Source organism: Dermochelys coriacea, chromosome 10 (genome assembly GCF_009764565.3).
Source record: "Dermochelys coriacea isolate rDerCor1 chromosome 10, rDerCor1.pri.v4, whole genome shotgun sequence".
Taxonomy (NCBI): domain Eukaryota; kingdom Metazoa; phylum Chordata; order Testudines; family Dermochelyidae; genus Dermochelys; species Dermochelys coriacea.
Window position 1 is genome coordinate 65,495,078 of NC_050077.1, and position 24,242 is coordinate 65,519,319.

Genomic DNA, 24,242 nt, shown 5'->3' on the forward strand with positions numbered 1-24,242 from the left:
AGAGAATCTGTAATGGTTTTGCCTTTCATTAGCTGGAATCCTAAACAAAGATATTAGCGGTACTACAGCCAATGGAGACAGTCAGCCATTGCTTCAAGTTTTAGAACTAATTCAATTCAAATCACAGAATCATGAAAATTTGAGATAGAAAAGACTTATTAGATCATCTAGCCTATGGGTTCTCAATTTTTTTCCCATCCACAACCCAAAAATTATCTCATGATATACCATGTTAAAATGAATCTCAAACTGGGCCAATACAAATGAAACATCTATGTATTATTCTTCATGCTACGTTAATTTCTTCGTTAGGTTTCATTCTGACTGCAGAATTATGAGGCTAGGGGGAAGTGTTGGAAGGATGACAGGGTGAGGATAGAAGTGGTTCTAATCCCTGCTCCTTAATCCAGGGACCTTTATTTGTAGACCCAGAAGCCCCCTCTCTGTCCCCGTTAGCTAACATTTATCTAACAATTTTTACTTGAGGACAGACATATTGTAACTGAATCAAGACTAGATAGTCTGCCTAGCTCTAATGCAGATTTTGGTTATATCCTTATTAATACTGCAAATGCACAGCTTGCAAATTAAGACATAAATCTAAACTATGTGCAGATAATTAAGAGTGCTTCACATTTAGCACATTTTTCCTTCAACATGATGCCGAATATCAATGATGGCTCATGGCCTGGTATATCATTTACATTGCTTCTTGTCATCACTTCAACACCCTATTGTGAAACTAACCTACTTCAGCCTGGAAATAGAGGGAGGGAGCGGAAAGTATGGTTGAAAACCTATAGGAATCTAATGTGAGTGATGGCATCAGACAATCTTGACTGCACAGTATCTATAGAACAACAAAATCTGCACTACAGTAGTGAGTTAAATTCAGAATATTAACAACTAGCATGTAAACAAACATCTAATATATACAATAACTAGTGAGCAGCACAGTCCTTAAGGAGCTACTTGTCCAAAGCAAGAAAACCAATGACCAGGTGCATTCTGTACCCTCTGAATACCATCTAACTACACACACAAATACTGTGTCTGATAGTGGAAGAGATACTGTTAAAGGAAATGCATTTCTGAACATATACAAAAGTATAATGGCAACCTTCACAATGAATCATGTCCTAAACTAATGTCTTTCCAGATTTCTAGGGAAAAGCACTTTTTGCTGGGAAAATTACTCTCCCTCCATACTTTCCCTTCAAGAGTTATTTTTCTGCTCTGTCCTTTACCAACTGATCTCTTCTGAAAGATGCTAATATAGGGAGACTGCCTTATTCCACCTGGTTTTCAGAGTCTTTTTGCATTTTAAATAAACCAGCCAAAACCATGGAAATTTAATTTTCATTTAATTTGAAAATGACTATGAAGGCTCTGGGTTTCAGGACTGAATAGAGAACAACATACTTGCAATAAGTTTAAAGGAAAGACAAGAAATAATGGTGCATCCTAAAATACCTGACCCAGCGGGACACATATGGATCTTATTCTAGACTGGAGATATCATCAGTCACCAAGTACGAAGGAGCAGGCAGGCTATATCCTTCCCAGAAATAGTGTTACTCCAGTGCATTGTACTTTGGAGACCATGACATCAAAGTGTCAGTCAGTGAGTGATGGCAACTGCCGATACCTTGTCTGGAAGCACGGTAGCAACCTCAGGGATACTGCTTTGGGGCATTATGTGATGCAACAGGACACAAAGACTGCTTTGGAGGGTCATATCCATTCCATCACATTCAAAGTAAGACAACAGCACCTCCACACTATCAATGTCACAAAAATCACACTACTGCATGTACTTTAAAGATAGCAGCCACCAGCCAGGCTGATTAAAGAAAATAATGTGTAATGACTCTAATGAAAAACATTTGAATAAAACCTATAAAGACTGTGACTGGCAATGTTTCAAATTTCTATGTCTAAGATTTTATTTCTTGGGGTTGTTTTTTTAAAAATAACCATGCAGTGCAACACAAGCTGCAACAAAGATTAATGTGGGAGAATAGGAAAATAAGGGGAATCCTGTAAAATAAGTTCAGCGCATTTTAATGCGACAAACTTTTTTTTAAACAACATTATAGAGAAACCCTGAATAAGAAGGGGAGGGGGAAAATCACAACAAAAGGAGAGAGGAAAAGGGGCAGACTACAGTTAAAAACTGTATATCACCACCCATCTTTGTAAGCTAAAATATCAAATCATTTCAGAAAGGGAGTAGCCACATGGACATTGTGTTAAATTGCAAGAGTACCATTAGCTACAACAGGAAAAAGAAAGAAAAATAGAAAACTAACCTTTGATGACAGCTGTGGGCACTTTCTCTCAACAGGGATTTCAAGAGAGCTCCTATGGTTATTAAATATATTTTGTATGCTATTATCTATTTTTATGGATATATGCATGTCAATTGCATCTACTACTCCAACACTTATGGTTTTATACTCACCTATACATCTTGTGCCATCAGGAGCTGTATAAAAACCAGGTGGACATTTGCAAAAATAGCTGCTAACAGTGTTAGAACACTCTCCCCCATCACAGATTCCAGGAATGGTGCTGCATTCATCAATATCTGCAATAAAAAGAGAGAGATCTGATCAGCTTAATTATCAAGATTCCAGCATTAAAATATTTATCATTATTGTTATTTAAGGTCAAATTCTTTTACTACAACGGAGTTATGCCAGCAATGTTTATAATATGGTACCGATAGGTGGCCCTAAAATGAGAGCAGAGCCTTATTTTATTAGGCATCATATAAATACATATGAAATACCAGTCTTAGCCCTGAAATACTTTGAATCTAAGGAAATACCGTATTTTCTAAATTCCAGAAGCACAGAGAGTACAGTTCACTGTTTAATAATGATGGGTGCAACCCTGAAACTTGATTTAAAACTGTCGAGGGAACTTACTGAATGCAGGCAAAATCCAACATCCCACATTTAAATTTAGCTAGTGCACAGGAGTTAGCAGTCTAATTTTAAGAAAACTGCCATGAGATCCACAAGTGGTCCGGAGCCCCGTTTTATGTCTCATGGTAATTCCAGAACTACAGTAACACTACTAATTCAACTCTGGGCACTAGTTCAACTCCAACACAAAGGGAAGTGTACCACTTACTGAATCACCAACACCACTTCCTACCATGCCTAGGTTTTTCTTGGAAGCCTCAAGTATTGACCAGACAGACCCAATTTAACTAATAAGCTCTGTCAGCATGACAGCACAAGGCAGTCAATGAACATCAACCCTCCTGCTTCTTCCATCTTCAAATGCTAAATAAAAGGATCATGCAATGGATGCAACCGGTACTCTTCTTTACCAGCATACAATATTTGTCTGACAGAAAGGTTTTCATGTGCTATAGATTTCTAGACATAAATTGAAGCATATAGGACAACACAGATGGCAGAAAGCAGATCACATCCATGAACGTCTTATACATTAATCATCACTTTTAAACAAAAGGATCATGCAATGGATGCAACCTTTAAGAGATTTATTGCCCCAAATCTTCAAGTGACAAATCATTTACAGGAAGTTCTTTGCTGTCAGCATAAAAAAATGACAGCACATGCTTCCGTATACCTGATCATACCTACTGACACTGATAACAGAGTCTGTAATGCTGAAGGTTCTATTCCTTCCACAGCAAGGGGCTTATGTGACCTGCTGTGGCATGTCAATATCAACCTGTGCCAACGTCAATTGTTCATCAATTACTGGCGGTAATCAGCCTATAGTACTTTGTCATCCCTTTATTTTTCAGTGGCTGTTCCCAGTCTGCAGCTGGTATAGCGCTCTAGGGAGCTCAAGCACACAGGAACTGAAAGACAGACAACTGTTTCCATCATCTGCCATATAAGTGCCTAAAATAAGAACACATAACTATCAGCAAACAGGAAGAAAGTTCTGGCAGCTAAAAATTCAGACTGCATTCTAGAAGATGCTCTGGAAACCAATAACAACCACCTGTCTAAGTGTCTGTAACATCCAACATGCAGCCCTGATTGTGATGAAAAACCAATGGCACCAAAGGCCTAGATGAATTAAAAAGGTATAGAAAATAAGTGAATATAACAGGGGTCAAATTCAAATCAAGTAGCTGAAGAAACTTAACCCCAACTTATTAACAGGAAGAAACAGTCCCTCTTATGTGCAGCAAAGGAAAACAAGGGATAATGTCCTTGTCATCTGTACGTCTGATTGTGTGGAACATGGCAAAGACTATATTGCAGTTTTCATCCAGAGATATACAAAAGCGATAGACCAATTTTATACAGGAATCGCTTCTTCCATCAATGAAATATTTGAGATGAAATATAGCAGCTGTTAACTGCTATGCCACACAACAAGTTAGGGAACACTGTGAAGATATCTATTTTATGTATTAAAAATTATTTGAGGGAAGTTTGGCCACAATAGCTGAGCTAATACCTTTACTAATTCCCATAGGATCTTTAATGAGCACAAATAGAGAGGACCCCAGTTTCACATCTCATTGGAGGCGTCAAGGCAAGAAAAAAATAAATGTTATTAATTTGTCTTCCTATCATTATCAGCCTGAAGAATCAGGTGCTTTAAACGATCCTATAGTGAGATCTGCTTATTCTGCTAGGAGAGTACAGACCATCTAAGAGTATATAGAGACTGATTCATTCTAAAACCCTCATGTCCATCAAAAATGCATTATTCTGAACATCTCAGTGAGCTGTTATGATGTCATTTGTGTGGGCTACATTCCACACATGGGTGTATGGGAGAGGTGCAACTTCTTGGTCAGTGCTACTTAAAGGGCGTTGTCAAAGCCTTGAGTCTGAGCTCCCTGGGAGCAGTGCTGAGAGACTTTTGGCTTCTGCACCAGGATTATATTCCACAGGAGTCCCAAAAGTCTCAGAAACAAAAAAATGTGGAAACTGAATTTTGGTCTGAATAAAGCACTTAATTAACAAAGAAAAATAATAGTTGTAAATGGATAAGATTCAAGTATCTTCTGACTCAAGTTCACCACTGTTTAAAGTCAGTGTTGCCACTGTTTATATAGATTCTGACCTTTTTAAAAGCAAAATCACCACTCTTTATTTTAGGTTGAGCCTAACCCAAACAGCATTTCACTGTTTATTTTACTGTTGATATTAATATAAATAACAGTGTCATTGTTAAGCATGTGAGTTTTATAAAGGTAAGTATGTTTGAGGTACTTGCAGACATAAAGGTCACTGCAGAAAGAATTACCCCAAGAATAACCCACCATCACTGGGAAAAAAAAGTTACTTGGCTTAGCATTAGTGAAACTGAAAGGAAGATTATCACATGAATCAGTGAAACAATCTAATATTTAATGTTCTAAATCTAATCTTCCATTGCCTGTGCTGGCAAATAGCATAATAGCTAAAAGGTTTTTGGCTTTCCAACTAGGCCTGTTGTTTCACAAGCTAAGAAAGGTCAGAGTTTATCAGAATTTGAATGGAAGACCTCCATGGAAGAGATACATACTGCAGGAAGTATAGTGTTGGTGAGTCAGTAGACAGCTGAACCAGATCTACTGTACAAATGCCAGAGATGGTATTAGGGCTACCAGAGATGCTACTTAACAGACAAGATGTAGAACCAAGGACTTGGCCACTTGTGATAATTACTGATCCCTGGGGTGTCCTAAAAATGATTCCAATTTGATTTAAGTACACCGTGCTTAGCTACATGCTCCCTTCAGTATCTTGAAATGTGGTGTAATAACATTGTAAACTGTTCAACAGACATCCCCTTTCACACCAGAGGCAGCTGAAGTGTTATTTTTAATTATTTGCATTATAGTCATGTCCATAGGCTCCAATTGAGAGTAGGCCCCATTGTGCTGGGCACTGTTCAATCATTTAGTAAGAATCAGTCATTGTCTCACAGAGCTTCCAGTTTAAACAGGCAAAAGGTGGGAAAAAGGAAGTATCGTCCCTATTTTACGGATGGGGAACTGCTTCACAGAGATATTAAATGAGTTGCTCAAGACTACACATTAGGTCCATGGCAGAGCCTGGAACTGAACTTAGATATCCTGAGTCCCTGTCCAGGACTTAACCCACAGACCGCCCTTCCTTTCAACAAAGTGAGTCCTGCATAAATATTTGTACTGTTTGTAAGGCACTTAGAGATCCTTTGGGATTAAAAAAACATATAGATATGCCTGTAGTTAAAATGTACAATGTACAAAATTTGTCAGAAAATTCTGTCATTATTTAATCAAACTTCAGCATAATGCTGAGGCAGCAGGCAACTAGAAGTACGGTGAAATGAAACCTAAATCTAAGGGCCTGCCTAGTAACTCATGGTCATTAATTATTGTGACACTAAAGTGGCACCTTGTAGTCCACATATTCATCATTGGGGATGGTTGTGATATTCCATACAAAGCATGCCATGTAAGATATCATAGGAAAGGTCATGATCTGCTGAAACCCATTATTCTCTCAAAATATGTATATTGTTAGTGTTAGCATGAAGTTAGGAGATTTTGCTGTATGGTTGTTATTGAAATATGTTGTGAGTTTGGGAGTTGCCCACTGCTAGTTCTCCAGTGACAATAAAGGAGGTGACCAATGCCCAGGAGGGCGTTAAATGGCCATTAATCAGCAGGGGAGTTGTAAACAAAGGATTTAAAATTCTTTAAGAGAGTTGCACAAGACCACACCGGGGGGATTGCTCAACTCTGTGACTCAGCAAGGCCCACCAGGATATGTCTGTGCTAGTATTTTCCAGCCACATGGACTGAGGCTATAAAATAAGGGACAATGGCATCATGTGATTACCTTTCTCCTCCCCCACCTACACTGAAGGCAACAAGAATGGACGGAAGACAAAGACTTGAACTGAGGTGAGTGGTCACAGGCTTAAAGAGAAAGTCTGTATATTGCAGTCTGTAACTGATATGGGGTAAGAAAAACTGCTTGATCCAAATACTGCTTAGTGTAATAAGGTTTAGGATTTAGACTGCATGCTTACTTTTTATATTCTTTGGCAACTATCTTTGATCTTTTATGCATACCACTTATAATCACTTAAAATCTATCTATCTATCTTTCTATAGTCAAACTTATTTTAATGTTTTATCTTACCAGGGAGTTTGTCTGAAGTGCTTGGGAAATCTGCTCAGGTTACAAAGACTGGTGCATGCCCACTTTCCTTTGATGAAGTGGTGAACTAGTTAATAAATTTGAACCACTCAAGAGAAGAGCTTGAGCAGTTCAAGGTGGTATATTCCTGCCGTGCAAGGCTGGGGGTTTTGGAGATTTGCTGGAGTTTTCCTGTGTATGGTTCATGAGGGACTTGGGGAGCCTTCATGCAACATAGCTGGGCGTGCCTCTGCATGCTGGTGGCTGAGCGATAACAGCACCTGGAGGAGTTTGTTGCTTATTACTGGCAAAGAATTTTGATAGACAGCGCAGGCTGCAGAGTTAAGGGGGCACAGCGGACCCACAGTCCCAGGTTGTACCTCAAAGATCCCGTGCCATCTCTTAAAAGTAGTGTGTTAGCCCGAAGTCCTAGCAAAATTTCAACATGTGTAACTGCATTCTACCTATGGTATCTGCATTTCCCATGGTTCTTCAACGAGGGAAGCCAATACTAACATAAATCACATATGTATTATGCATGCTGACTGAAGTAACAATATCTAGCTGAAGAAAATATAGCAGGCTCTTCACTGCTGTCAGAACCTGCACATGTCTCTGTAGCAGTCTTCAACAGAATTTCCATTCATTGCAATGTAACCACAGGATACACCAGGTATAGCACATGGAGGTGGGAGTTTCTAAACAATTCATCATTGAAGGGCCTGGAAATTGCAGTAGCAGTGTTTGGTGGGATGTCCAGGTCTACAGGTTTCAGTTTTCCCATTATTAATATTTCACAAGACAAGTTCAGTCTTTATTATTCTCCATCTCCTCAGTGCTCTATCTCCTAGAAGGAAAGCCAAGCCACCAGCAGCCAATGTGAAAAATATACTGTATATAAATTCATACAAAATGGTTTTCCATAAACTACAATTAAACTAAAATGTTTTAAGTAAGCTATTTATTACTTGAAATAGGGATTTTTCCTTTTAAATGGCTGTGCTCCAAATTTTCTAAAATGACTAGTGATTCTGGGTCCCTCAATTTTGTGGTGCCCAACCTGAGAGTCTTGAAAGAGGGATATTTCCCCTGTCATACTGTTTAAATATGAATATATAGTACTATAGTAAATGAAACAATGAATTCATACTACTGTGGCTCTTTTGGGTAATGTTGATCGCTAATTTGGCTCCTCAACCATTGTGGTCTGAGTATCACTGCCCTAAATGAACACTGTCAGGATAAAAAGCTATAGGTAAGGAGGAATAAATTAAAACCATATGCACATTATTGGCCTGTGTAGTCAACAGTCATATTTTAAAGGCTCAGTTCTGGATCCCTTGTGGACCCAAAATTTCCAATGAAATGAATGGGAGTTCGTGTAAGCAAGAAATGGAGGATCAGTACTTGCATAGAAACATGCTACTGATTAAATCCTCCTTGGGCCATATTCTGATGCACTCACTTACACTGAATATTACCCTAGTGAAGCCAATTGGAATTGAACCACCTGTGGAGTAAGGAGCTACTCTCCATGAGTAAGAGTATCAGGCAGGGTCAATTCTAGGGGTACCACGCTGGGTGCCAACTTTCAGGGGGTGCTGACCTACTGTGGCCTCAGCTTTTTATTTTTTTTTGCGCGCTCTGCTCTGATTGGCCAGGTATTTGTTTGATTGTTTTCTCTGCCACTCAGGGGGTGGTGGTGCCAAAAACATTTTCCACCCGGGCTGACAAAATGACTAGGGGCACTCCTGGTATGAGGATTGGTCCCCAAATTAGTTAACTAACATACATTGGAAACAAGCATTTTTATAGCTAAACAACTCAACCAAAGAGGGATGAGAAAGCTTTGGAAATCACCCTCCTGTCATTTAATCAGAAATAAATCTTTTCTAAGGACTGGAGCCTGCAAGATGCTAAGTGCCTCAATCCTCATGGCCTCAGGACTTTGCAGCAGCATGCGACGCCCGGTCCTGCATTATTTAAGACACTGAGACAGTTGTCATTGACTTCAATGTAAAGGATCAAGCTACAGTGTTACTCAATGAGGCTTGGGATGAAAGAGGGAGAAGGGCTTCCATTTTCAGGGTCTGTTTTTTTCCCTGATGGTGAAAGCTCTAAGTATCCCATTTTCCAGTTACATTATGTTAAGAAGAAAAAGGAGTTAATATTGTCAAGTCAGGGTTAAGCAGCAGTAAAATCCCCATGACCATGTAACTATATGGATCATCAGGACTTGCAAACAGGCCTCCGGGGTTAGTAGGTGACTGGAATCTCCACGCTGCCACCCAAAGGTAGCTGTAACCAGGCTGCTCCCTGTGATCCACAATCCACAGAAGTTGAACACCATCGGAAATTCCACTTCAAGTGATCTGACTGACAATTGTCTTAGCCATCCCTAATTGGTTCCTTGACCCTATAGAAGCCCATGAGGTATACCAAGCAGTATCCAGGCAACAATGTGGACCCCTAGCTAGCTGCCATGACTGCCCTGCTTCTGAACTCCTGGTGTTGACCTAAGCTTTGATTTGGATTCTGACCCCTGATCGACCCCCAACACGGACTATGATACTAAGTACTGACCCTCAGATGGATCCCTGACTCTGTCTCCAGTACTGACCCGTGGCTTGACTCCCAACTCAGACTCCAGTTTTGAGCCTCTGTTTGACTCTTGACTCCGACAACAGCTCTGACCCCCTGACTCCAAGCTCCTGCCACTAGTCCTGCCTCCTTTGCCCAAGCTCCTGACCATAATACACATTTCTGCATTGCCATCTGCCACTGATCTATACAAGGAGGACCAAAGCACTGATAAAGGAAGAAAAAACACTTCATCTAATGTAGAAAAGAAAAAGGGGAATTGGATCCTGCATGTCATATAAGCATTCTTGTAAATCAAATTGTGCAAAGACATGTGCCTCAAATATTTCTAAAGCAAAATATTAGTTCATAAATATTTTATGTTTTCATGTTTAATTTGATTCAGATGTACCTTGAGTTTTTAAGTCTGTAAAATGTTACATGAATAAAACTGGAAAAAGCTGCAGGGCCAATATTTAAGATTCTCTGGTTTAGAAGGAGAAAGGCATATTGTTCATATGAGCTGTGTGCAACATCATTTGCATACTCAAGGAAATGAGAGAGACTGGGACATTTGTGACAAACTTCTAAACAAAGCTGGCATCAAACCGAAGATTTCTCCCCCTTACTTTGAGACGAAAGTTCTGAAAGTTCTTACCTTCGCATTTTTGTGTCACTTCATTAAACTTGTGTCCAGCTGGGCATTTGCACTCAAAAGATCCAACAGTATTAATACAATTTCCCCCTTGACAGATCCCAGGGATGGCTTGGCATTCATCCACATCTATCATATAATAAAGGAAAAACACCCACATTTAATTCATTCCTCAGAAAGAGCCATAACAATTTGTCCATGCAGAAACTAAGTAAATATGCCTAAATCTGTTGGTCATCCCATCATAATATTATGATTCTTGCCCGTGTAGAGACTGATTTTGTAATTACATTACAGAAAGAATGATTAATTACAATTCTCTAAACATTTTTCTGTAAAAATTGCTAGCTTATTATTGTATCACCCTTTCAGCTTATTGCTATAACATTTACTTCTGTTTTTCAAAACATTTGGAACATTTTCAGTACCGGGAACACAGTCCTCTGAAAATCAGGCCGCTTTAAGGCTTCTCAAATTGAGCACCCAAAAATCACTAACCCCTTCTGAAAATCTTGGCAGGCATGTATAATAGGTTATTCAAAATGACGCATATGCAGAAATTTTGGATGAGCCAGAGAGCTGCAAGCTACAACATGAGAGAGAGAGACCCTTGTTCTTCGTGGTATTCAGTCTACTATTAATGGGGAGTTTTTATTCTTCACTCCCATGGGACAAGGTGCCAACTACCCTTAAATAAGTGGTGATTAGGACCTGATTTAAGAAACCATGACTGACATTAATGAACAATGTATTCAGACATCAATGATATAGCTTTTTCCTTTCCCTTTTTCCCCCTCCTCCTTATATTTAATCTTTGTTTTTAAGAAAATGAAACAGCAAAATTGATGGCAGCTTGTGGGTAGGAAATTAAATATGAACATTTCAAGGGATCCCCATTTTTTGTCTCCACATCAATCTTAACAAAGCCAGGCTGCACATAAATATTAAGGTGCAAAAGTCTGGCTGGACTGTGACTTTCAGCAATGGCTGCATTGGAAAGTGGAAGGGAGGAGGAGCAAAGCAGCAGTAGGAGGTCTTGGAGGTCTCAGAGAATTCTTCTGGGAGCTGCATGTTAGTACAAGTTGGACCCTGAGCCCCACCATCTTTGGGAGCATTCAGAATGGTCTTCCCACCCTTGCACTTGTACTACCATGCAGCTCCCAGAAGAATTCTCTATGAAAATGCCAATGGAACTTGTGTTTGTAAATTACTTAAACACTTGAACATCTCCTCCTACATCTTTGATTCCCCTAATTTCTAAGCGTTTAAAACCTGAACCATGACACTATTAACTTAAGTTTCTGCATTTTTTAAAATATGCCAGATAGACAAACAAAGAACAGATTTGAACAGTGGGCAACAATTTTGTATTTTATATCTTAAATGTGTGTCCATTTGTCTTACTGACTCTCAAACATCATGGGCTTGTTCTTTCTTCAGAGAACCTGCAGGAACAAGGCTGGATTTTATTGAACCTGCTTTCATTTTACAATTTAGATCAAATATGGATGTGAAATAACATCCACTAAGATTGAAGACATTTAAGTTATCTGACTTAAAGAGACTGGATGTCATACAACTGCATGAAGAATAAAGATAACATATAGTTCCATACCTGGTCTGTTAAAAGTATGGACACAGGAGAACAGATCAACTGGAAGTACAAGTCAAACCTACAGAGCCAAAACTGGATTGTCATTGCATGTAGTTGTGTGCTAAGAAACATGCAGTGTGAAGAAGCAGCCTTGTTCTGGACCATACAAACCATCAGAGGTCGCTCTGCAGCATTCCCGTGACAGGAACAATGGAGAGGTGTAACAAGGCACAGCCTAAGAGCTGAGGGCATGGGTCAAACATTTATGCACATACAGTCCCCGACCTGCAAATGACTTCAACTCTCAACCCTCTACACAATTTCTCCCTGCTCTTTCACAGGGAGAGAGGACTGTGCCTTAGGATGGCTGAAGTCAGAATATGGATACATGTATCCTACAAAAGCAGCATTAACATGTGTCCATCTAGAGGTATATCAGGCCTGTTTCAGGTACCAGACAGGACTTTACCAATGGTACGAGATGTCTAAATGTTTTAATGCAATGGAATGCCTTGAAGTTCTTCACAGGAATTTCATGATTAAATAAAATTAGAAATAGATTTATAATCTTTATCTTCTCTATTCTCACAATACAAAATATGTTAGAAAGGTCTAAATGAACAAGTCCCAAAGATACAGTCCTGGGAATTTATAATCCACACCAGTTCAGTACATGGCTGCCCCTGTTAACTTTCTCCTATTTCCTGCCAGACATCCAGACAATAAAAGAATTTGTACAGCTGGAAGTATTAGAATAAAAGCCAAAAAAGCAGTGTAAGGACTTTCTAGGGTGAGGCATGCTCAGAAAGAAGCAAGCAACATCTGCGTGGATTTTACAATTTGAACTAAATGCAAATGTATTTCCAAAATTGTTTAAAGTGTACAATAGGGCATTTTAATTTGGGCGTTTTAAACGGCACGGCATGCAGTTTTCTCCAGGTCAGATGAATGTAGCTCAAAAGACGAGACATACAAAATGAACCTAATGCCAACAAACTGAAGTAAAAAAAAAACCACAACAAAAATTAAGATAAGCAGAGAGATCATCCTCCTCACAGGTTTGATTTTTTTTGTCTATCTCGAGTACAGTTTGAAACAGAACAAACCCCTTCTCAGGAGTGGCAGTGTGCGTATTGAGAAACGCCACTATCCAGTCAAATGAAGGAGCCGCTGGCGGTGAAAAATTCATTAAGAGCCTGGCTGCTCTCTCACATGACCTAAGTTACTAATGCACTTACTTGAACATCATACACTTAGTGAACCATAAAGTAATGTATCTGACGTCGTTCTTCCCACGTACAGCAGAGAATGGCTTAGGACAGGTTATACAAAGCAATGCAACTCAATCAAGATTAAGCCATTAATAATTTTAGCAGCTCTTGGTGAAGCTTTGCATCTAGCTTACCTTGACAGGCACCTGTGCGAATATTTGGAATGAAACCCCGGCGGCAGGGATGAGGCTGAGCTGGACACATTTCACAGGGGTGGCCCCATGCTCTCCCAACTGTTGCACAGCAAAGGGTTTTTGTACAGACTATTCCAGTGAGCTGTCCCTGGCACATCTGATTGGTTACCAGTGAGAAGCATGGGCCAGTCCTATAATCTGATCCAAAGAAAGGAAAGACATTACATAACTCATAATAAAGCAGAGCTGGGTAAATAATTTGCAACTAATAATTTACCCCATAAAAATCTCCAAAAATCCCTCTTTCCAACATAGTGATTATCCATGGGCACATAATTTCTCTCAAATTTATTTTTAATTGTCAATATATTTGAATACGAAATAAACGTCTCTGTGGATTGATCACTATTACTTTACCATGAATATTTGATATTCAAGATGCTCCAAGCCTCCTCATAATTTTCAGGACTAAATGTAAGCCCCATTTTTTTGGTTTAGCTTTCTTACCATTGCTCTTCATAGAGCCCACATGTGTTTGGGTGAGAGGTAGAAGTGAGAAGAAGAAAAATAATTCCACTACTTTTTAAGGTACTCCTGCACATGATGAGGAGGGAGAGTTTTGCTGTTTTCTTTTATTTAATGGGAGATGCTCAGATATTATCATGATGAGGCGTACCTCTGTAAAATGGTAGACACTCAAACTTATTTGTAACTGGTCAGATAAGTCAGATGGTATTGTTTGTTCCTTAAGGGGGATGCATCTTTGCATGGGTACGTTTACAATCAGTCTCCCGAGTTATTCACCAATGCAGCTAAGCAGGTCCCATTCTGTAAATGGCTGTGTCAGTAAAATTCAACCCCTCAAATGTTCAAAGAAAGCCAACACTATAATGCACATGAGCATGGCTGAAGCTAGTTCAGTTACAAATTTGATCAAATATTTGTGTGCCTTTTTTGCTTAATGCATGCCTTTATTTCAGATGGTCCCAGAAGGAAAACTCCTTAAGCTGAATGACTCCCACATTTTGGGGAAGTTAAGCTCTAGATTTGGATCCACTTTGCAGCTTGAGATCATATTAGTAATAACATCAGTGAGGTCTTTTCATCAAATTGAATGAAGCTTGTTTTAATATTTAGCACAGTACTTAAAATTACACTGATAAAAGAGGTTCTGTTTGTTTCCACAACTGTTGTTTTTAAACTGGTCTCAAGGGTATGTAGTCTACATGAAGTTTAGTAAGCATAATTTTCAGTTACACAGACATGTTCCATACCAAGCATATGGGTAAACTTTGCCTACAGCTGAACTGAAGGCATGTGGAATATGTCTACTTTGATTTGTTTATGGTAGAACAGGACATTTATCCAACAGACAGAATTAAACTGAGATGTTAATAAAATATTAGTAGCCTTTATTTTGTTCCATTCTCCCACGGCAACAACAAAATAGCAACACCAATTCCTGCTGTCTCCAGGACATGCCAGACTCAACTTGTCAAATAAAATTTTCATATTTTTACAGAAGATTCATCACTCTCCACTTCCCCCCCCCCTTGAATGGAAAAGTCTGGAGGCCAATATAAAGGATTAGAAAAAGATTAATTTGGATGCTCATGTTAACGTGTTCACAGAGAAACCGATGCTTTTTTCAGCTTCAGTTTCTCATAGAAGGGCCTGATCCAATGCCCTGAGGTCAATAAGACTCTTACCACTAACATCAATTGGCTTTGGATCAGACCCTAATAATATATGCTGATACAATACAAGGTGAATGCTTAGGGGAAAAAAAAAGGTGAAATGAGTTCCATTCAAAATATTAGAAGAAACTCTAATTGTAGAACAAGTAAAGACATTATAAAATCACAGATACGTAGGGTTGGAAGGGACCTCAAAAGGACATCTAGTCTAGGCCTGTTCCCATGCAGAGGCCGGACAAAGTATACCTAACACATACATATTTATATGCCTCCCCCTCCCGCTCTCCTGCTGGTAATAGCTCACCTTACCTGATCACTCTCGTTACAGTGTGTATGGTAACACCCATTGTTTCATGTTCTCTGTGTATATAAATCTCCCCACTGTATTTTCCACTGAATGCATCCGATGAAGTGAGCTGTAGCTCACGAAAGCTTATGCTCAAATAAATTTGTTAGTCTCTAAGGTGCCACAAGTCCTCCTTTTCTTTTTGCAGATACAGACTAACACGGCTGCTACTCTGAAACCTATACTTATATCACTCACAATATTTACATTCCTTTAAAAAAACATGTTTGGCTTTGTAAATCATGCTGATTTCAAGAGGTTATAAATCCTGGGTCTTCTTCTACAAGGCACTCAGCTCTCACGGACTTGGGTCTTGATCCTGCAAACTCTTCCTCACATTCCATCCGAGCTCAAGTCAAGTCAATGCAGCTACTTCAATGAGCAAAGGGTCTGCATGATCAAGCCCTTAGTTAGGATTTGAGAGTAAAGCTAGTTGAAAAATGCTAGGTAAAAAATAAGAAAAAAAATTGAAAAGTTTTCATTGAAAATTTTCACTTAAATTTTTGAAAAATCTGACCTTTTTTATAAGCTGCTTGAAAACCAGAAGGAAAAAACCACCCTTTTAAAATATATTTTAATTTTTCAAACATTTGCTGTTGAAAACACAAACATTTTCACCTAACTCTAGTTGATGGGACTCAGTACTTCACTACAGATGCTCACCAGATTGTTGGAAAGGGCCTTAGTCATTTCATGGGCATTCCACAATTTTATACATTCTTTCATGTATCTACTAGTTATTTGCATAAGCCGTTCCAATGACAGTTTGTCTCAGAGCATGCCTGCCCTGTAGCACTCCCTCCTACCTTGTGTGGTGTCATAGATACTCATTGCCTTAGTTTCCCTTCTCTCAGGGCCCCTTAAGAATTCCACCCCATCCAAGTGGGTATAAGATGTAGAACCCCAGTAGGGGTATTGTTTTATTAAATTCAAATAAACCTGAAATAAAATCTCTCCCTTTGGGTTCAGGGGGTTGTACAGTCCCATTTTGGGGGGGGGCCTGCATTTCTCTGGGAGTGACTATCCCTTAGGAGAGCTTCTCTTTGTGAGAGCACCTACCTGCAACTGAGTCTTAATGGTCTTTTATCAGGCTCTGGTGCTCATTCTTCCATTAACTGCCTACATAGGCTCAATCTCCTTAAATGAGCTTGTCATAGGTTCAGGCTCGCCTTAAAGGGAGTTCATAAAAGTATGGCAACTGTAACAGCACTTGTGCTCTCAGACATTATGGCAAAAAGAATATTGAAATCAATGGAGTTAGGCCAGTTTACATGAGCTGAAGATCTGGCCCATTAAGTCACAGGGAAGGAATGAGGTTGTGTTGCAATGGGTCACTCCTGCTCTGACTACAGCACCTAGACAATTGTATGCATTTCTTTAAAAGATTCCTAGTGTTCATCAAGCCACCACATTGGCTTCTGAAATATGTACCGTTGACAGACTAGGACCAAAATGCAGCACCGTGATAAATAACAATAATTGGTCCAAGTACAGACCGAATGGCATTGCCCAATGCGACCTGGAGCATTAGGCCATCTGCAACAACTACAACATGCGGATATGCATCACCCTGGGGTCTTTAAGTGCTCATATAACATTAATCTTGATGTCTGCAAGTACAGTTTGTCTTTCTTAAAATGTAAACGTATTGTTTAAAAGTAAATTTTAAATGACTGGAGCATTGATTTTAAAATTCAAATCAGTCTAAGGACCAGAGGTGAAATCCTGCTTGCCTTACTCACAGGAGTTACCATCCTTAAGTTGACGGGAATTCTCATGCAGAGACTTTGCCCCAGCCTTAGAGGACAATGGTTCAAACTAAGGGCCTCATCCTGCGTTATACTTGATGACAGTTCATGTAGATGTGTGGATAGTTTCAGGCATGGCTGATAGCTAAAGCCGCCAGACCCACCTCCAATTTTATGTTTGGACCACTGATTTAAAAACCATCTGTACAAACAAAGACCCCTTTTCCACTTTGCAGATTGGCAGTCTGATTATAAAGTACTAGAGCCCTTCAAAACCAATATACAATTTCACAAGGAAATACAGCCACTGATGTTCATTGGACTCACAGGTATCTAAATGCACATGAACGGCTTTGAAAATTATCTTTATATTTTAGCTGAAGATGAGACTAAAAAGACTTAAGTCATACTAAAGAAGTATGACTGGGAAAAGGAGTTTGCTTTAGTCCATTGTGAAGCAGGGTGGAGAAAGAGAAGAGGATTGTACACATTAGAGCACTAGGTAGAAAAACAGTCTCCAAAGGTCAGAGTAAATGAGATATTCCATGTACTACTACAGCTAGCCAATGATCAAGAACTGCCAAATCAATCTCACCAAGCATAAAAGGAAACATGTCAAAAGAGAAGGAGTTATTTAACACTTGAAATCTGGACAGTGGATAATTTGTTACAAAAGTATCAGAAGAAGGAAGAAAACACCTACTGATTTCCATGTGACAGTGTCACCAACCCAGGTTTCTGAAACAACGCAAGGAGGATCAAGGAGAAAAACAAAATAATGGAAGAGGAAGGAACAATAGCAGGAAATATCTTCAATATACTACTACAGCGTATAGGGAGAAATTTCTATTTTTGCCTTTCACATCAATGGTATTTGTAGCCTATATTCATCCTGTCCTTTACAGGAACTTAGCATTTTTCATGAATTCACCCTAAAAGGGCCAGGACTTTGATCAGGACTCTAGTTATTAGTAAGAGGATGAGCATTTAATTTACTAGATAATTAAAATGCAGTGAACAGTAATATAATGGTAGGTGCTACATGAGAGATAGCTGCATTTGTTTGTCCCAGTCCCCTTCTCCCTGGAATGGCAGAGGCTGAGTGTGCTATAGCCACACATCCAGTTCTGTGGAAGTATTTGCATTGCTCAAGAGTATCCCCATCAGTTGAAAAGAAAAATTGATGGATTCCAAAAGGAATTTCATCCAGTCCTTGTCTAGAAGCATGTGGTGGCATCATTTATTTTGGGGGAGAGAAAGGGAACACAAGCCAAAGGTTGGATAGGAGAGAAAGGGAACACAAGTGAATTCCTAGAAATCTAGAAGGGATTCCAAATAATGCTGGACAGTTTTCATCTGACTGAGTAAAAAAAAAAAAAAATTCTATACTGTATCTCAACTGTCCAACAGACAAAGTTGGAATTTACTACTTTGGGTGAAATTTTCAAGAGGCCTCAACCCACTTTCATATCTTGGGCCTGCTGTTTTGTAAGCACAAATTCAGGGCATGAAAATTAGCTGTGTCTCTAAAATCACAGCAACAAATTTAGAGACTATTTTTGAAAACTGAATCTTTATTGGGAGGTGGGAGTACACCGAGTATTTTATTTTTCAAAGAATTAATACTAAAAATATCCTTATGTCTATTATCTAACTATCATGGTAAATACTACATTTATCTAGACTGGTACAAAGAAGATTCATGACATGATAGAATTTCCAAAGTCGCGACCTGATCCTGCAGTGCTTACCCAGGCTAAAAAAAACTCCCATTAATTTAGCTGATGTTACAAAGCTGTAACTACATAATTATGCTATCATGTACTGTTAAAGAGCTTGAAACCAACGACCACATAGTATTTACTACAGCATTCACGCTGCTGCTATCTGTTACAGTTGTGATTCTTTGGAAAAACATTCTTTCTTGATAGGGTTGGAAAGTTTAGATTCTAAAGCAAAAGTATTACCTTGGATTATTTAGAGTCTTCCCTCAATTTTAAGCCACAAAAGTCTTCCAGGGCCATGATTACTTCTGAGACAAGTACAGATGCTTTAACCAATATCTTCATAAATGATCTGGAGGATGGTGTGGATTGCACTCTCAGCAAATTTGCGGATGATACTAAACTGGGAGGAGTGGTAGATACGCTGGAGGGGAGGGATAGGATACAGAAGGACCTAGACAAATTGGAAGATTGGGCCAAAAGAAATCTAATGAGGTTCAATAAGGATAAGTGCAGGGTCCTGCACTTAGGATGGAAGAATCCAATGCACCGCTACAGACTAGGGACCGAATGGCTCGGCAGCAGTCCTGCGGAAAAGGACCTAGGGGTGACAGTGGACGAGAAGCTGGATATGAGTCAGCAGTGTGCCCTTGTTGCCAAGAAGGCCAATGGCATTTTGGGATGTATAAGTAGGGGCATAGCGAGCAGATCGAGGGACGTGATCGTTCCCCTCTATTCGACACTGGTGAGGCCTCATCTGGAGTACTGTGTCCAGTTTTGGGCCCCACACTACAAGAAGGATGTGGATAAATTGGAAAGAGTACAGCGAAGGGCAACAAAAATGATTAGGGGTCTAGAGCACATGACTTATGAGGAGAGGCTGAGGGAGCTGGGATTGTTTAGTCTGCAGAAGAGAAGAATGAGGGGGGATTTGATAGCTGCTTTCAACTACCTGAAAGGGGGTTTCAAAGAGGATGGCTCTAGACTGTTCTCAATGGTAGCAGATGACAGAACGAGGAGTAATGGTCTCAAGTTGCAATGGGGGAGGTTTAGATTGGATATTAGGAAAAACTTTTTCACTAAGAGGGTGGTGAAACACTGGAATGCGTTACCTAGGGAGGTGGTAGAATCTCCTTCCTTAGAGGTTTTTAAGGTCAGGCTTGACAAAGCCCTGGCTAGGATGATTTAACTGGGACTTGGTCCTGCTTTGAGCAGGGGGTTGGACTAGATGACCTTCTGGGGTCCCTTCCAACCCTGATATTCTATGATTCTATGATTCTATGATCTTATGTTTATATGTTACAAGTGTTAAAAACAATTTAAAAGTAACAATGTAAAATGAGCTCTCTTTTTAATCTGTTTGTGTACATCTGTGATGATTTGAAGATGGGATCATGATGGTCTTGATTGTAGCAAAGATTCCAGATCAGATGCAAACTTTAAATAAGATCAGCATCAAAATACATCGGTGCTGCAATCTAGAAATGGGATGGAATCAAAACTTTGAATCCATATGTTGAGGGTCTTCAAAATCCAATCATAGATACAGATCTTGATTTTGCAAATGAATCCTGGCCTTGTTAGTGGACCAAAGAAAAATTTCGCATCTGTAAACCTCTGAATTTTGACATTCAAAATGCGCCCATTGAACTTCAAAATTTGTGGCTTGAGCCCATCTCTACTGTAAACACTAGTGAGAAATCACTAGCACAAAAAGTGGAAATGTGCTAATAAAGTTTCAGATGACACAAAGCTGGGAGGTATTGACAATACAGAGAAAGATCTGGATATCATACAGGAAGATCTGGATGACCTTGTAAACTGGAGTAATAGTAATACGATTAAATTTAATAGTGAAAAGTGCAAGGTCATGCATTTAGGAATTAGTAACAGAAAATTTTGTTATAAGCTGGGTACGCATCACTTGGAAGTAACAGAGGAGGAGAAGGACCTCGGAGTATTGGTTGATCACAGGATGACTATGAGCCACCAATATGATATGGCCATGAAAAAAGTTAATGCAGCCTTGGGATGCATCAGGTGAGGTATTTCCAGTAGAGATAAGGAGATGTTAGTACCGTTATACAAGGCACTGGTGAGATCTCATCTGGAATATTGTGTGCAGTTCTGGCCTCCCATGTTTAAGAAGGATGAATTCAAACTGGAACAGGTACAGAGAAGGGCTACTAGGATTAACCGAGGAATGGAAAATCTGTCTTATGAAAGGAGACTCAAAGAGTTTGCATAATCACAGGTTTCAGAGTAGCAGCCGTGTTAGTCTGTATTCGCAAAAAGAAAAGGAGTACTTGTGGCACCTTAGAGGCTAACAAATTTATTAGAGCATAAGCTTTCGTGCATCCGATGAAGTGAGCTGTAGCTCACGAAAGCTTATGATCTAATAAATTTGTTAGTCTCTAAGGTGCCACAAGTACTCCTTTTCTTTTTTCAAAGAGTTTGGCTTGTTTAGCCTAAACAAAAGAAGGCTGAGGGAGATATGATTTCTCTCTATAAATATATCAGAGGGATAAATACCAAGGAGGGAGAGGAATTATTTAAGCTCAGTACCAATGTGGACACAAGAACAAATGGATATAAACTGGCTACCAGGACGTTAGACTTGAAATTAGATGAAGGTTTCTAACCATCAGAGGAATGAAGTTCTGGAACAGACTTCCAAGGGGAGCAGTGGGGGCAAAAGACATATCTGGCTTCAAGACTAGGCTTGATAAGTTTATGGAAGAGATGGTATGATGGGATAGCCTAATTTTGGCAATTAATTGATCTTTGACTATTAGTGATATTAGATACTATTAGATACTATTAGATGCCCAATGGCCTGTGATGGGATGTTAGATAGAGTGGGATCTGAGTTACTACAGAGAATTCTTTCCTGGCTGCCTGGCTGGTGAGTCTTGCCCACATGCTCCGGGTTTAGCTGACTGCCATATTTGGGGTCAAGAAGGAATTTTCCTCCAGGGCAGATTGGCAGAAACCCTGAGGGGTTTTTTTGCCTGCCTCGGCAGCGTGGGGCACAGGTCACTTGCTGGAGGATTCTCTGCACCTTGAAGTCTTTAAACCACGATTTGAGGACTTCAATAGCTCAGACATAGGCTAAGGGTTTGTTACAGGAGTGGGTGGGTGAGATTCTGTGGTCTGCATCGTGCAGGAGGTCAGACTAGACGATCGTAATGGTCCCTTCTCACCTTAAAGTCTATGAGAATCTATCAATCACTGGATATCTCAGTAAGAACACTGGTTTATGACAGCAAGAGGAAAGATCACTGAAAAAAGTACCTAACTTGACTCTTCCTACTGAAAGATCTCAGCTAAATGCTCATGCCAAGATAAATCTAACCTTGGTGACCTTGCAAGCACAAAATGCTTCCTGTAATGAATTAATTAGGATCAGAAATGCAGCAGCACAGAAGTAGCATTTCTGGCAAATTAATTTTAGAGAACTACACGTATTCTGTAAGAACAAACACCAGTGTGTAAACAATCTCGTGTGGCAAGGCCTATGATGTGGGGCAATATATTTACTCTAATTAAAACAGATGCTACTGACACCCCACAAAGAATGGAACCTACAAGAAGGTTTCTCTGGGTGGTTGTAACTGCCTCTAACAGTAAAAGCATGGGGCCAAATTCTGCTACTCTTGTTCAGACAAAGCTCCCAAAGAACTCAATGGGAATTTTGCTTGAGTAAAGATTGTAGGATTTGGCCCAAAGATTGTAGGAATGGGCAATATATGCATTCCACAAGCAATAATATTGTTCTGAAGAATCCGTATTTTATCTATTTTGTTGTTTGTGACTCTGCTGTCAAGAAGATGCAAATATTTAATCCATTGTTTTATTGTACTGTTCACTCTAATTGATGATGTTAAGGTTACATACAGAGTAGAGACCCACTATTTCCACTTGCTCTTAACTTAGAGGGAAATTACTCTGTGGGAGTGAAACCTTACAAATAAAATATAGGCGGTTTCTTATTTTCTCTTTTCTTTTTCTTGAAAAAACCAAGAAAATTAAATGCAAATAACTATATGGATGTGATTTTTCTCTCAAAACCAGTATAAAGCATTAATAACTCCACCTAAACCATAGAAGCTTACTTAGAAAAAATATTGGGTTTGCCCCATAAGCTGCAGTATTAATGTTCCAAACTGTTGTTTTGTGTATTAAATTGGAGTTTATATAGAGCACGGGGCATGTGTTATACAGAAGCATAACCATTTGCCACAGCAGAGTGTGTGTCAATAGTCTATCGATGCACAGCTCCCTTATGCATACACCAATACCTTACTATTACTCATCTGTTGGGGTTAGTTTTTTAACTGACTTACTTTTCTAGAAGTCTTGAACAGAGCAGCCACTTGCTATGGGTATATTTGTGCTGAGCAGGCCTTCCAGACCAATACAACTTAAAATACTAGTTGCCTCACTTTCACTTTTAATATACACTTACCTTCCATTCTAACTACAATATTAACAGAGAAACACCATTTCAGTTATACCATGTTCCACAGTATTTCAGTCACTACGGTCTCCTTCCTGAACTCAAAGAGCAACGGAACTGCATTTAAGGAACAAAATGACGTAAATTCATCCATCAGTCTCCAATTATTTCGAATCTAAACCGTTATAAAAATTATAAACAAAAGGAGAAGCTATGTATTTATACATGACAGAGAAGGTCACAACATGCCTCTTTCCAGAAGGCGATGTGTGTGCTATGACTAAAACAATATTAGACTTCATTCTACAAATTACTATGAGGCAAAGAACTGATGGGAAAGTGACAGAAGACTAAGCGTAGTAGTAAACTGGAACATAACTGTGGACAGTTAAGAAAACAAAGGTTAGGAGTTGGGCCTCAAATTTGCAGTGCTCTTTAGTCCCTTGATATCTCAGACATGCTCAAGGTCCTATGGTAGAGAAGGGAGAGCTTGTATTTTTTTTAATGAATATTTTGCTTCACACACACCCCTCACAAAAAAACCCAAATAATGCATTCTAACATATTTCACTGCAGTAGAGAGAAGGCAACTACACTGTGTTCCTGCTTCCCTTACACAACGTCCCTGTCAGTTGCTTGTATGCTACCACTGTATATAGCACTTTTAACTCAGTTATGTGACTCACCTAACTCCACAGATTGAGTCAGCAAGCAGACCTAAGACTCAAGAGTTCCTGCCTTGCATCATCTAGCCTGGTATTTTGTATAAAGTTGTCCCTTTAAGAGCGTATCAAACTACATGACAAGAAGAATTTCAACCAATCAGCCCCAGAGCACCCAATTACAAGGGTTCTCCCTTCACAGGTGACACTGAAATTCTGCTTGATGATAACAGCGTCCAACCACAACA

At 39.4% G+C, this 24,242-nt stretch overlaps 1 protein-coding gene and 1 long non-coding RNA gene across 5 annotated transcripts in view; one reads left to right on the forward strand and one right to left on the reverse strand.

Annotated features, from left to right (window-relative positions):
• The window catches only part of FBN1 (fibrillin 1), a 217,149-nt gene that overhangs the window by 123,155 nt on the left and 69,752 nt on the right, over window positions 1-24,242 (reverse strand). For all 4 annotated transcript variants that reach the window (XM_038418952.2, XM_043494228.1, XM_038418951.2 and 1 more), the window contains exons 7-9: window positions 13,359-13,556; window positions 10,363-10,488; window positions 2,465-2,590 (exon numbers count right to left, since the gene is read on the reverse strand). In XM_038418952.2, coding sequence (XP_038274880.1) covers window positions 2,465-2,590; window positions 10,363-10,488; window positions 13,359-13,556 — 450 coding nt within the window. The remainder of the gene's footprint in view (window positions 1-2,464; window positions 2,591-10,362; window positions 10,489-13,358; window positions 13,557-24,242) is intronic.
• On the forward strand, window positions 7,650-12,520 carry LOC122456167. The gene is made up of 2 exons (XR_006274865.1): window positions 7,650-7,797; window positions 11,857-12,520. It is a non-coding gene; the product is annotated as an uncharacterized LOC122456167 (long non-coding RNA).